The following is a 15,000-nucleotide window of genomic DNA, read 5'->3' on the forward strand; positions in this document are numbered from 1 at the left end:
GGAACAGAAGCAGTTTTTGTGTTGTGCTGAGTATTCCATACCAATCCTGCATTCGTCCCAGAATTTACTATTAAGAAGACTCGGCTCTTAATAATCAACCGGAATAGATCTGGAAGGGACCTTGGACGTCTTCTAGTCCAACCCCCCCTGTTCAAGCAGGAGACCCTGAACCATTTCAGACAAGTGTCTGTCCAGTCTCTTCTGAAGGCAACTTCTGTTCCACTGGTCAATTGTCCTCACTGTCAGGAAGTTTCTCCTTAATTCCAGGTTGCTTCTCCCCTTGGTTAGTTTCCATCCGTTGTTTCTTTGTCTTGCCTTCTGGTATTTTGGAAAATAAATTCACCCCCTCTTCTTTGGGTAAAGGTAAAGGTTTCCCCGCACATGCGTGCTAGTCGTTTCTGACTCTAGGGGCCGGTGCTCATCTCCGTTTCAAAGCCGAAGAGCCAGCGCTCGTCCGAGGACGTCTCCGCGTTCATGTGGCCAGCATGACTAGACGTCAAAGGCGCACGGAACGCTGTTACCTTCCCACCGTAGTGGTCCCTATTTTTCTGCTTGCATTTTTACGTGCTTTCGAACTGCTAGGTTGGCAGAAGCTGGGACGAGTAACAGGCACTCACTACTCTGTTACGCGGCACTCGGGATTCGACCCGCCAAACTGCCGACCTTCTGATTGACAAGCTCAGCGTCCTAACCCACTGAGCCACCGCGTCTTTGGGGCAGCCCCTCAAATACCGGAATAGTGCTATCTTACTCAAACTCATATTTTGGTTTTTGTTCTGGTTCTACAGATTATTTTCAGGTTTATCAATTTTTATCTGGAACTTAGCAATAACATAGAGTTTTTCATCGGATGTTATTCTTATCGTGAATAGAAAGCTGGTAGGTTAAAAACTCCAATCTAGAAACCAAGAAGTGGTGAGATTTAATCCTATCTTGGACACGAAGCCGGTGTTGGACTCTCATCTGTCACTTTGTCTCAGCTATAAAAGAAGGCAAAATAAATAAATAAATGAGCTACTAAAAATGTTGTCCAACTCGCCCTGTGTGAACTTGTCCAGGGAGATTCAGGTTGATCTGAAGCACAAATATATCCTTTGAATAACCATAAGAAAGATTCCATGAAGACTTTAATGTCAGCTTCTATGTTGCAGTGCATGATGGTAAACTAAATTAAACATTTAAAGATGTGTAATAATGTAATGTTTTCCCATATTTCTGCTAGCGGCTCATAAATCTGAGGATGAAATACATTTTATGGCCTCTGGTTATATCCTAATTCATAGTTACACCCTAATTTGTTTAGCAATATGGAACAATATACGACACAGTTGGCTTGATTCACGGTAAAGGGAACATATAATTGCTCGATCTAAATACGTTTAATTGCATCTAACTTGTACTTGTGGGGTTGGGATCTGTTTTTGGGGGGGAATTTGTAGTCAAGTAAATATGTTTTTGATCACAAAAGTCTGAAATAAATTACCTTGAATGAACTGAGAAAGTTCCAATGCGGCAGCTACGTGCCAATAGAGACAATGCCAAGTCTTGCTCTGAAAAAATCCCACTATTGTATGAAATGATGCAATCTTAGTAAAACATGATGCGTAATCCAAAGTATATCTGCACTTATGAAATGACAGCACATGGAAGATATTAATGTGTTTGAAATTTGCCTCGGTGCTTTTAGAAGTATGTACGAAGGACCGATTTGTTACGGAAAATGTTTAGATAGAAAAGTTGTTTAGACTAAAAGGCAGATTTTAATTGCTAGTTGAATGTTACATTTTAATGGGCATTGCTGATCTGGAAAAAAAATCCAGTCTTGTGATAGACTCTCAAAGGAAATAAGTCATAATACTTTCACATGAATAGGCAGAAACCATAAACATGTATCTTCTTTGGCATTAAAGAGCAAGTATTATTTTGAGAAGTATTTAGCGAATTTGATTTTTACTAAAGGTAATTTTGATTAAACTATACTTAGCTTTTCTTTAGTTTATGGATTATGGTTTACTTAGCTTATATTTTATTTAGCTTAAATAATAGCTGAGTTTATATTTTATTAGTTTGCAAACACCAGGCTCAGAGGGTGCGAAGGTTCAGCCCTGAATTATGTATATTCTTTTTTATCGATAATGGTTAGCTTAAAACTCAGTTCTATCCATTTTTGCCAACGTGGACCTGCTCTGGAAGGATTCTGTAGCGTTGGTTTAAAGTAGCAGTGATATAGTTTGGATGTTTGCTGGGTTGGACATAAAGTATTTGGATACTAAGAAGCTTTGAAGATCTGATTCTATTCTATTCTATTCTATTCTATTCTATTCTATTCTATTCTATTCTATTCTATTCTATCCTATCCTATTCCATTCCATTCCATTCCATTCCATTCCATTCCATTCCTTCATTTTCTATTCTATTCTATTCTATTCTATTCTATTCTATTCTATTCTATTCTATTCTATTCTATTCTTATTCTTATTCTTATTCTTATTCTATTCTATATTCCAATATCTATTCCATTCTAATTTCCATATTTTATTCTATCCTATCCTATCCTATCCTATCCTATCCTATCCTATCCTATCCTATCCTATCCTATCCTATCCTATCCTATCCTATCCTATATAATTATAATAAAGGTTATAAATAATGATCTTTATTATTTTCACAAAGAACTCAAGGTGTCGTACATTTCCAACAAACCTGACTTCTCCTATTTCCCCCACAACAACCCTGTGAGGTGGGTTGGGCTGTGAGAGAGAGAGGGACTGGCCCCTTCTGGCTTTTACGGCTAAGGCGGGACTTGTATTCACGGTCTCCCGCTTTCTAGCCTGGGGCCTTAAAGACTGCACTTTTTGCACTACTTAATTTACTTACCAAAGTAAAAACTCTTATGTGATCAGGTTTTTTTTCCATCTGATAATATTCCGAGGCTTCCTCAAACTCATTTTCGAAATGGGTTTGATGGAAGATTGAGAGTAACCAACTCGGTTAGGTGAAACAATTTGAAACGGGTTTTAAAAAAGGACTTAAGGGCTTGAGCATCTATATATATCAGGGGTCTTCAAACTTGGCCCTTTTATGACTTGTGGACTTCAACACCCAGAATTCCTCAGCCAGCGTGCCTGGGAGTTGAAGTCCACAAGTCATAAAAGGGCCAACTTTGAAGACTCCTGATATATATATTCCAAGGAAATGTCCTGTGAGTGAAATGGTATCACGAGGGAAACTACCTCATTTGCTTATTCTGTTTTCTGTTTTATTTTTGAGTGTTCTGCTCCAGGCTTTGGAGGGTCTTACTTAGCTACCCTTAGTAGCAGCCAGAAATGGACTTGTACCTTTTTATGCGGTTCGTTTTTAAGCCACGCAAATCTTAGGTCTATTTCCCTGCGATATTTGTAAAGGTAAAGGTTCCCCCGCACATGCGTGCTAGTCGTTTCCGACTCTAGGGGCCGGTGCTCATCTCCGTTTCAAAGCCGAAGAGGCAGCGCTTGTCCGAGGACGTCTCCGTGGTCATGTGGCTGGCATGACTAGACGCCAAAGGCACACGGAACGCCGTTACCTTCCCACCGTAGTAGTGGTCCCTATTTTTCTGCTTGCATTTTTACGTGCTTTCGAACTGCTAGGTTGGCAGAAGCTGGGACGAGTAACAGGCGCTCTGTTACGCGGCACTCGGGATTCGACCTGCCAAACTGCCGACCTTCTGATCGACAAGCTCAGCATCCTAACCCATTGAGCCACCGCGTCCCTTGTGATATTTTAGCAACCAGCAAAATAACTTAATTTCCATTGACCTCTTCTGATGTCCTTTGTAACTTTCTCTCTGTGTGTGTTTGTGTGTGCGTGTGCGTGTGCAAGCAAACAAGGCAGGCTATTCTATTGCGTTTCCCACCCTTCCCTTTTGAAAGGGCTGTAAATCTTTTCTGATAGTGAAATAAAAACGAGGAGCTGTAAAATGAAGTAAAAATGGTCGTGTGTGTTGGTTTGCTCCTACATTTAAAATTACGTTTTTGTGTGCCGAGGTCTTTAGAAAGGCAAATTGTTTTGCTGGCTTTTGAAATCGTACCTGGTGATGGTTTCTTGCCTCCCTAGCCCACCTCTTCAGCGTGTCTAATTGAATTAAGTGAAAACTAGGGCTACTGAACATTAATGTTAAGAGGATGAAACCACTGGCGAGAACGTGACACGGGGCGCCTGCCTTCGTGCAGCTTTAATTCTTGATAAAAGTCGCCAGGCACTTTACTCATTTCATTATTTTCTTTCAATTATGCTTTCGTCCTGTTAAGATAAGAGGATTTTCTGACTTTGATGCGCCACATATCTAGATGTAGTCATATGAGGGAGGGAGCGAGAGAAGGAGGGAGGGAAGGAAGGAAGGGAAAGGCAAAGGAAGAAAAGGAAGGAAGGAAGAAAAAGAAAAGAAAGAAAGAGAAAGAAAGAAAGAAAGAAAGAAAGAAAGAAAGAAAGAAAGAAAGAAAGAAAGAAAGAAAGAGAAAGAAAGAAAGAGAAAGAAAAGGGAAAATTGTATACAGGCAGGCTATGTGTTTCTTTCCTCCTGGTTGGTTGCCCAAATCTTTTATGTGGACTGCTAGTTAAGGAAAGGGAAGAGAAGGGAGGAAAGTAGGAAGGAAGGAAGGAAAGAAAGAAAGGAAAGAAAGAAAGAAGAAAGAAAGAAAGAAAAAGAAAGAAAGAAAGAAAGAGAAAGAAAGAAAGAAAGAGAAAGAAAAGGGAAAATTGTATACAGGCAGGCTATGTGTTTCTTTCCTCCTGGTTGGTTGCCCAAATCTTTTATGTGGACTGCTAGTTAAGGAAAGGGAAGAGAAGGGAGGAAAGTAGGAAGGAAGGAAAGAAAAAGAAAGAAAGAAGAGAGAGAGAGAGAGAGAGAGAGAGAGAGAGAGAAAGAAGTATACAGGCAGTCCATGTGTTTCTTTCCTCCTGATTGCTTGCACTAATCTTTATGCGCACTTCTGGTTATGGAAGGAAGGAAGGAAGGAAGGAGGAGGAAAGAAAGAAAGAAAGAAAGAAAGAAAGAAAGAGAAAGAAAGAAAGAAAGCTGTATACAGGCAGCCCACGTGTCTCTCCCTCCTCCTGGTTGGTTGCACCAATCCTGATGTGCACTGCCGGTTGTGCCCGTTGCCTAGACGATCCCTTGCTCTTGCCGAGGATGTCAGGCTGGAGCAGAGAGCTGGACGTGAAGCGGGTTCTAAAGCTGCGACGGAGGGGGCTGGGTCACCAGCAGCCCCCTCCTGATCCCCAGGCCACCGCCGGTGGCGAAGGAGACCTCTGGGGCAGAAGACGACGTAAGGCAGCAGCGGCCGCCGGCGGGGGGATTAAGTTTCCAAAGGCAAGCAGCCTCCAGACCTCCTTGGCATCCCTCGGTTTCCGGAGGTCCAAGCCCCAGGGCACGCTGGATTCCTCTTCCCGGCCAATGGCCTCCAAAACAGAAGTGCCTTCTTCCGAGTTCAGCCAAGAGGACGTCCAGATCTCAGGCTTGCTCGAGGACCCAGATGCTCAGGGTAGAGCCGGGGAAGGAGAAGGGGAGGAAGAAGAAGAAGTACCAAACCTCACCGCATCCAGGTCGTTTGCTTTCTCATCGTTCAGAATGAGCTGCCTGCGGGGTGGCGGTTTGCGAAGATTAAAAAAAAAAGAGATTCCTCCATTGAAAAGCTGCAAAAAATTTTTTCCAGCCAGCCAAACAACGCTCTTGTGCTGATCGCCGGCATTTTTAAAATGTATTTTATTCTATTTTTACATTTTAACAAGCGATCTGCCCCAGTAAATAGAAATGAGCAATTGCTGATCTGTATCCAGAGTTATTTTGAAAAGGGATTAAGGTGAATGGGTAGGATATACAGTATATACATATATATCTATATCTATATCTATCTATCTATCTATCTATCTATCTATCTATCTATCTATCTATCTATCTATATGTGTGTGTGTGTGTGTGTGTGTGTATATCTATCTATCTATCTATATATATATATATACACACATATACATATATATATGTACATATATATACATATTTATTTATTTATTTTATTTTAATTCCATTTATATCCCGCCCTTCTCCGAAGACTCAGGGCGGCTTACAAGCTTAGCAGTATATATACATATATATACATATATATATACATATATATATATATATATATAAAGATAGATAGATAGATATAGGTATATAGGTATATAGATATATATATATTAAGAAGGCGGCCAGGTATTTCTCCTCTAGGTCTTATTTTGTTGTTTTAATTTCATCTGGATCGGTGTTTATGACGGTGGCTTTATTTTTTGTGTGTCCTTGCTGGGTTTTAGAATATAGGATTTATTTCAGGCTGCTGAAGCAGGTTAGCTGAATCCAGCTATATATACTTCTTATCATTTTTAGGAGCACTTCATGGAAGTAATTAGAAACCAAGAATTCCTCCTGCTACCAGCCACAGAAATTGCAAAGCTTTTAGCTAGTGATGATATGAACATATTGTAGGGAATATATAGCCGGAGTTCTCTTTGTCGCTTATTTTAAAAAATAATAATGTAATTTCATGTGCCTGTAGTATGTCCATTTACCTGGAAGTCAGTCTCGTTGGACTAAGTAGCTTGCTTTCTGAACACATGTGTAAAGAACTGCATTTGAAGTTCATTATCCTAGTATGTTTGCATTCCAGTACTATACTTTGTTTTAATTCTATTTTTATAGAGAAAATGCACACCTTTATTTTATTTTTGTTCCTTGTATATCATGCAGAAATAGGAGAGTTGGTACATTTTATATTTTGATTTGCCTTTAAAACTTAGCTAACGAATGGACCGTATCCTTAGAATGCATTTCCAATGTTGAACAGCGATCAGATTCATTAATTATGCCCCAGTACAGGTACTAAAATGTGCTACGTCTCCTTTGTTCCTCTCAATCGTACAAACATTAATACTACGCAAGGACCATTGTTTTAAAAAGAGGGCAAAGCCAATACTGTAACATGTGGACCTCTTTAAATTTTGTGGTAAACGTTAGTCGAAAATTACAATATACAAATACTAAACGTTTCGGTGGAGCAAAAAGTTACTTCCTTTTGAACGTCAATAAATTACTGATTTTTCTGATCATATCAGTGTTTAATGCTAATAGCTGGCATAAACAGATTGCGTTGAATTTACTAGAGCTTTTAGTGCGCTCTTAAATATATATATCTGTTTAGGGTTGCTATGGAAAGATATTCCATTTGTACCCAAATGTAATGTCAGGATCTCAAAACGAATGTTTTAAAGAAAAATCTGTTTCCTACAGAGAAGTTTTTCTGGGGTGCCCAACAGTTAAGTTAAACGCAGTTACCTTGGTTTTTATGGAGATCACTGCTAAGAGTGATAATTCCTCAAAAACTAAATGACAGGTTTTTAAAAAACAAATAGGGAATAAAATTATTGCAAACATTGTTCTCCTCTCCGGAGATGAGCAGAACGCGAAGTAGTTTTCATCTTACACCGTGCAAGAACAGGGGGCAGGAAAGTCTTAAGCACACTTACGCTCCAATCTTATTTTTGCATGCAAAAATAAGAGGTAGCACAAACTCACTCGCTGTGTGTGCCATTTGTAATTCATTCACTCCTCCTGCGGCTGTGTAAAGCTAATAAGACCATCCTCCTGTAAATTCCCCTGCACCCCTGGGAGAGCACTCGTGTGAGCAATTTAGATAAGCTGCGATTAAGGGCTGGAACATAAAAGGTTAATCAATTCTACTTTTGCTCACGCTGTTATTATTGAGAAGGAGCAGGAAGGGATGGCTGAATTATGTCTCACTGGTTCAGAAGCAGTCCAGATTTTTCTTTCTGTCTGCCACCCCATGTATGAAATATAAGCATTAGTATGTACATTACATACTTATACAGGTAGTCCTCAGTTTATGACAGGTCAGAGTTACGACGGTATGAAAAAAAAGTGACTTGCCTGCAGTACTGCATTCTAACCACTGTGCCACCATGGCGGAAGGAAGGAAGGAAGGAAGGAAGGAAGGAAGGAAGGAAGGAAGGAAGGAAGGAATAGCAATAGCACGTAGACTTATATACCGCTTCACAGTGCTTTGCAGTCCTCGCTAAGCGGTTTACAGAATCAGCATTTTGTTCTCCAACAATCTGGGTCCTCATTTTTATTTTTATTTTTTATTTTATTTTACCAGCCTCGGAAGGATGGAAGGCTGAGTCAACCTTGAACCAGTCAGGATTGAACTCCTGGCTGTGGGCAGAGTCAGCCTGCAATACTGCATTCTAACTACTGCGCTACCAGGGCTCATCCTGGTTAATTACCTATTAATTTGGAGTTGCAAAGTTACGATCTTTCTTAGTTTAAGCATAAATTGCTTTTGGTGTTAGCCCAGTTTTAGATTATAACATAGGGTTGGTTTGATTTTTTTAAAAAAACTACAAATGTCTTTTTTTTCATTTGTGGTAGTAAATTTATGAAAGCTTCTAATTACAATTAAAAAAACCAATATATTTTTTTTTAAAAAATAGAAGAAAATTTAAAAAGGTGAGATTCTTCATCATGATTTCCAAAATCGCATTACAAATTTAACTGGAGATTAAATTTAGCCCATTTGTAATGCTCTGAAATCAAAGTTTTCATTATTCTTCGGCTGTTTGTTCCATTTTTTTAAAAAAAAAAATAATCCTGAAATTTGTACTCAAAACAGCCCCATCAAGACCACACTCACCAGCACCGACAGGACAAGCTAGTAGGGTATAAAATGAGAGCAAGCCACATTACACTCCCGTCTAGCACTGATGATGTTCCCTAGTTGGGTCATGAAACGTCTGCAAGAAAACCACCCAGCTCAGAGAGCAGCGAGGACCCCGCAGTGTTTAGGCACTTCCAAACTGCAGTCTTCTCAACTATTTATTGTATCCGCTTAAGAAATACTCGTGAAATAAATAAGATGGTTTTAAACGTGTATTGAAAAATGCCTTCCCCAACTTTAATTAAAACGAATTCCAATCAGTAAAGGACTTCTTTGGGCGGATGTACAGAAGCCTGGCTGGGCCATTGCTGACAACTCACAGACCAGGTTCTGTTTTCCTCCCGGCTGATGTGAGAACATAAAACTAGAAGCCTCCAGCTGCCTTTTTTTTCCCCCCTTCTCTCCGCCTATCCATCTTCTTAATAGCCTGATAATTTTGAAACGCAATTACGATCCTATAAACGCCAGCACCGTTAATTGCAACTTTGCCGAGCGGTTAATCTCTTTCCTGGGCATCAAATGTCCACTTTCGCGGTGCTCCAGTTGGCATTGTGGGAAAGGTTTGGAGCTGAGGAAATGTTTCTCGGCGTTTCAAACGGCGGGCGTTTTGCCTACTCCTACCAGCAAGCCTCTAAATGTATTTCGGTGCAAAAAAAAACCCGCCTTGCGCTTAATTTTCCGACCTAATTTTCATGGTCCCTTTAGGTGCTATTTTCAGTCTTCTTCACGTAGGCGCAGAGCGCCTTGATGAGCGGGAATGCCCAAAAATGCGTATCATAAAGACCACGAGTCTGGGAAGCTTCTCTTCTTAGCTACTCATCAGACACAGTCTTTTGACAAAGTCTCAGTAGCTTGAAGCTTTTTTTTGAGAGTCTGGATTTTGTCGGAAGAGGGAAGGAAGAGCATTTTGTCTCAAATCCACGCCATCAATTTCAATAATAATAATAATAATAATAATAATAATAATAATAATAATAATATAGTTGGAAGGGATCTTGAAGGTCATCTAGTCTAACCCCCTGCTCAGGCAGGAAACCCTAGACCATTTCAGACAAATGGCTGTCTAGTCTCTTCTTAAAAACTTCCAGTGTTGGACCATCCACAGCTTCTGGAGGCAGGTAGTTCGACTGGTTCATTGTCCTCACTGTCAGGAAATTCCTCCTTAGTTCATGTCATCATCATCATCATCATCATCATCATCATCATCATCATCATGTTGGAAGGGACCTTGGAGGTCATCTAGTCCAACCCCCTGCTCAGGCAGGAAACCCTATACCATTTCGGACAAATGGCTGTCCAGTCTCTTCTTAAAAACTTCCAGTGTTGGAGCATTCACCGCTTCTGGAGGCAGGTGGTTCCTCTGGTTAATTGTTCTAACTGTTCTGATTCATTTACGTGTGCCTTGCCTTTCCAGATCCTCCAGCGTCAGAGGGACTCGCCTTCCGTCTGATCCAATGGAGCCTTGCACGTCTGATGAATTTTTTCAAGCGCTCAACCATGCGGAGCAAACGTTTAAAAAAATGGAAAATTACCTGAGACACAAGCAGCTGTGCGACGTGGTATTAGTGGCAGGCGAGCGACGGATTCCAGCACACAGGTACACGTGCGTTCGATCCCTTTTAAGCCGTCGTTCATTTGGAGACATTTGAACCTGCGAAGAATTCGCTTGAAACGTGCCCACTTAGTATTCCAAGGATGGGTCTTTGCTCGTGCGCCTGTTCGTTTTTTGATAGCTGTCAGCAGGAAAGCCTAAAGGCTAAATTGATTTTTTTCCTGAAACCGTAGCAAAATTGTTAACGTTACGCTCTTTACATAATGGCAGCTACTGTCACCCGTTTCAGAAATCTTTCATTTTTAAAAAAAACAACAACCTTCTTTTGTCCTTTTAAAACACACTGCTTGTACATTTATTTCTGTTAACTTATTTGTCTCATCTGAAAAATTTGTACAGCAGCTCATTTTTTTCAGAACAACCGGGGCGGCTCCCCATAAAAATCATTTTTAAAATTGCAAAACACACTCAGTTAAAAGACATACAGCATTAAAAACCGAGTAAATATGGGGAACTGGGACACTACTGTAGGGCGACAGCCTAATGATTACAAATGGACCAGTCCTTCCATAATAAAACCATCACATGGTTTTATTATTTATGGTGGGTGTGGGATAAAGCAAAGAAACACACCTTAATACAGAAGATTCTTAAAGTGAATATAAAGATAAAAGCAGGGTAGATGTCCTTATGGAAAGATGGTGCCACTGATATCCTGGCTGTAGAGGGCTTTAAAGGCACCTTGGATTACGTCCAGAAAGAAATTGGAAGCCGGTGCAATTCACCCAACAAAGGTGTTACATGGGCAAACTTAGGGGTCCCCATTACTGTGTGCGCTGCCGTATTATGGGGCAGTTGAAGTTCCCCGGTGGTCTCCAAGGCCAACCCCACGCAGGGCATGTTGCAGTAATCCAACCGGGAGGTGAGCAAGGCATGGAGGACCGTGAGCGGGCAGACTGAATCCATGGCTTAGCTTTCCTTATATATTCGTTTTCTAGGTAATTTTAAAAGGAAGAAGATGCTCGACAGTTAGACGTATAAGACTGGCAAACAGTAATGAAATTCTGATGCCCACCCTCAAAAGAAAAAAATACATTTTCATACACATACATGCGCACACGGACGCATGCTTAATGCAAAGATTGTGTCATAAAAATCATCCGATTTTTTTTTAACTGCACCGAGTGCTTCCATTTATATCGATTGTCATTTCAAATGCTTTTATAAACAGGCTACCAAATTAATGCAGGCACCCCCCTTGCCTTCTGTTTCACGCGGGCCCAGGTTGGTGCTGTCCTCCGTCTCCGATTACTTTGCAGCCATGTTTACTAATGACGTCCGAGAAGCCAGACAGGAAGAAATCAAAATGGAAGGCGTGGAGCCAAATGCATTGTGGGCGTTAGTGCAATACGCGTATACAGGTAAAAGCCGAGTTACCGTAAAGCCAAGCGAACGCTAACCTCCGTGGTTTGTGGAACAGAGCTAAAGATCCACCACGTTGTATACAGTGTGAATTATAATAATAGCTATAAACACTGACCTACAGGTAGCAAGGCCCAGTTTTTGTTTTTGTTTTTAAACTAAATTCAGAGGGATAAAAATATAATTAATAAATAAATAAATAAATAAATAAATAAATAAATAAATAAAAGGGGGCTTTTACTCAAACGACTGGAAAGCGGGGGTGTTTTCCCCAAAGAAATGTCACTTGGTGATTTACTTATTTATTTATTAAAAAAATGACTTTTCTTCGGATGCTTTTAGCTTTTTAGTACAAAATTGCCAAAGGGTAGTCCTTCTTTAGACAAAAAAAAAAGTAACACTATTTTGGGGATCAGAAAAAAACCCAAGACAATGTAGTAGTTAAACTTGGGGGGAAAAATCAGAATTATAGTAGAATAAATACTAGGTGACAAAAAATTGCTTGAGTCAAGTTTCACTCATCGTACGTTTTTCTTGCTAAGGATTTGCCCTTTTTTTCCAGAGGTTTCTTTGCCTTTCCTGTCTTGTCTTAGATCGAGGGGAATTTCCTGGCGATCTCTATCCATATCCTTTATTTCCGTCCCATCAACTTTTTTGTAGAATTGTATCAAGAACCAACTTCACAGCATTATAAACTACAGGTAGTCCTCAGCCTATGACCACAATTGAGCCCCAAATTTCTGTTGTTAACTGAGACACGTTGTTAAGTGGGTTTTGCCCCATTTTACGACCTTTCTTACCACAGTTGTTGAGTGAATCAATGCAGTTGCTAAGTTAGTAACCTGGTTGTTAAGTGAATCTGGGCTTCCCCACTGATTTTGCTCGTCAGAAGGTCGCAAAAGGAGATCACGTGACCCCGGGGCGCTGCAACCGTCGCACGTACATGCCAGTTGCCAAGCCTCTGAATTTTGATCACATGACCGTGTGGCTGCTGCAAGTGGCCGTCACTGTGAAAAACGGTCCTAAGTCTCTTTTTTTTCCCCCAGTGTTGTTCGTAACTTTGAATGGTCTTGTTGTAAGTTGAGGACTACCTGTGTAGTAAGGCCCTCATTCCCCCCCTAGTGAATTTTCCATAAAAAGCCTCTTATGGCAGATTTCCAGAATACACAGAATTAAGTGTGCGTTTCCCTTGTTTTTATCCCGATCTAAATCATAACGAGTTGTTTGATTGAATCGCACGTCATAGTAACTCTGTTTTCAAACCCTTCTAGGTCGCCTTGAATTAAAAGAAGAGAACATTGAGTGCCTGTTATCTACCGCTTGTATCCTTCAGCTGTCGCAGGTGGTGGAAGCTTGTTGCAAGTTTTTAATGAAGCAGCTTCACCCTTCCAATTGCCTTGGGATCCGCTCGTTTGCCGACGCGCAGGGCTGCACCGATTTGCACAAAGTGGCCCACAACTACACCATGGTGCGCAATTCTCAGGCTTTCATTTTATCCATGGGAAAAGCATTCCGTTATATCATGGCCCGCCATCCTCTCCCGTCATCCTAGATACGTTGACTGGGATTTCTATTTTTTTATTTTCCAAAGAGCTAGAACAGAATCCCTATCTTTTTTTTTTTTAAACAACTTTATTTTGAATAGTTGGTGTTAGGTTCTGAACCCGGAAGCCAGTAATTAGATCTTTTGTCTTTGGCTTACGTTGGGCAAGCTACTGTTATTTTTTTATTATTATTATTATTATTATTATTATTATTATTATTATTATTATTATTATTATTATTATTATTATTATTATTATTATTATTATTATTATTATTATTATTATTATTATTATTTCAGCTCATTTTGTTCCAGACACAACACGAAGGCCGTTCCACTTTATGGCTGAAACCATTATTGCTAAGATTATGTGTCTGAGGTACTTTGAACTCTTAGGAAGAGCGCTTAAATCTGTACAAATTCAAAAAAAAAAAAAGTTAAAACGTGATGACATATTCAATAGCATTTGGGACAAACTAAGAGCTGTATTATAATTTCGAAGAGTCACTAAAGAAAAGATTTTTAAGCCGAGGACTACCTGTATATGACTAAAAAATACACCTTAAGAATTTTGACACCTGGGTTACGCCTTCCCGGCGATTTCTGATAAGTCATTTTGCCATTCCTTACTGATACTTTCTATTATCCTTTATTAGTTTATTGAGATGTATTATAGCATTTCCCCTAAGGCTAAAACCCTGGAAATTACTCTTGCAAGGCTATTGGCATTGGGGGGGAAAATCCCCTCAAAACAAAGCCGGAGGCACTTTCCTAGCCTTCAATAGTTTGACTTGAATAAAATTTAAATTAAGATGGGTTTTTTTAAAGTGATTTTCCAGAGCAATTAGTTACGCTACATCAATTCTTGCCAGGGCCTTTTTAAAAAATATTGTTTAATTCCAACGGAGACCTGAAATTGAATTTTAGTAATAATGGGCACCGTAGAGGCCCTTCCTTTGGCTGGAAATATATGTTGCCATGGGAACAGTACAGAAATGGGTAGGCCAATTGAATCTTCAATTAGAGGAAAATCCTACTTAATTTCATTTGCTTGAAAGCTGCTTGACTTCAAAAAAAAAAATTAAAGGAGCGGCCATTTTGCGCTCGTTCCTGCAATGTTTAGTTTGGTGGATCTACACCACTGTTTTAACGCTGCTGCTTACTAAAAACCGTGTATTATGCATTGCGCTTCAAATGGAAATTAAGTTGCCGAAAAGGAAAGGGTGGAAGACGTTTGCACCTACTGTATTTTCAAAGTACACTGCTTACATTGGGAGTTTTTCAAATGGGAATGAAATCACCATTAAATAGAGGTAGTCCCCGCCTTACGGGATCGCGTGATGAAAATTCAGACGCTTGGCAACTGGCTCATATTTAGGACGGTTGCAAAGTCCTGGGTTTATGTGATCCCCTTTTGTGACCTGAAGAGCAACTTCGGTGATTTACTTAAAAGAAATCTAGTAGATTTCTTTTATTTACCAATAGCTGATTTTCTGTTTTTTTTCCAACCAAGCCTAAACATTTCATCTAGAAAACGTACAGCCTTCCAAATATTTATTTACAGGAGAGAACGCAACCAGGTAACTTTTTGGAGATCTTTTTTCTTTTTTTTCCCCCTGTGAATTTTATTTCACCCGGTCACTGAGCGCTAATTGGAATTTCCTTTGTGATACCAGCGAACGGGAGGGAAAAAAAAGACTGCAAAATCAAATGGGCAATAGGTGCCCAGGTCTTTCCTCCAT

The 15,000-nt window shown here is 40.0% G+C and overlaps 1 protein-coding gene across 2 annotated transcripts in view; it reads left to right on the plus strand.

Annotated features, from left to right (window-relative positions):
- The first annotated feature begins 10,164 nt into the window (after positions 1–10,164).
- The window catches only part of KLHL5 (kelch like family member 5), a 21,332-nt gene continuing 16,496 nt past the window's right edge, over positions 10,165–15,000 (plus strand). For both annotated transcript variants that reach the window (XM_081332694.1, XM_081332693.1), the window contains exons 1-3: positions 10,165–10,338; positions 11,578–11,714; positions 12,987–13,183. In XM_081332694.1, coding sequence (XP_081188820.1) covers positions 10,196–10,338; positions 11,578–11,714; positions 12,987–13,183 — 477 coding nt within the window. In that variant the 5' untranslated portion in view covers positions 10,165–10,195. The remainder of the gene's footprint in view (positions 10,339–11,577; positions 11,715–12,986; positions 13,184–15,000) is intronic.

The sequence above is a fragment of the Vipera berus genome (assembly GCF_964194415.1).
Source record: "Vipera berus genome assembly, chromosome: 7".
Classification (NCBI taxonomy): Eukaryota; Metazoa; Chordata; class Lepidosauria; order Squamata; family Viperidae; genus Vipera; species Vipera berus.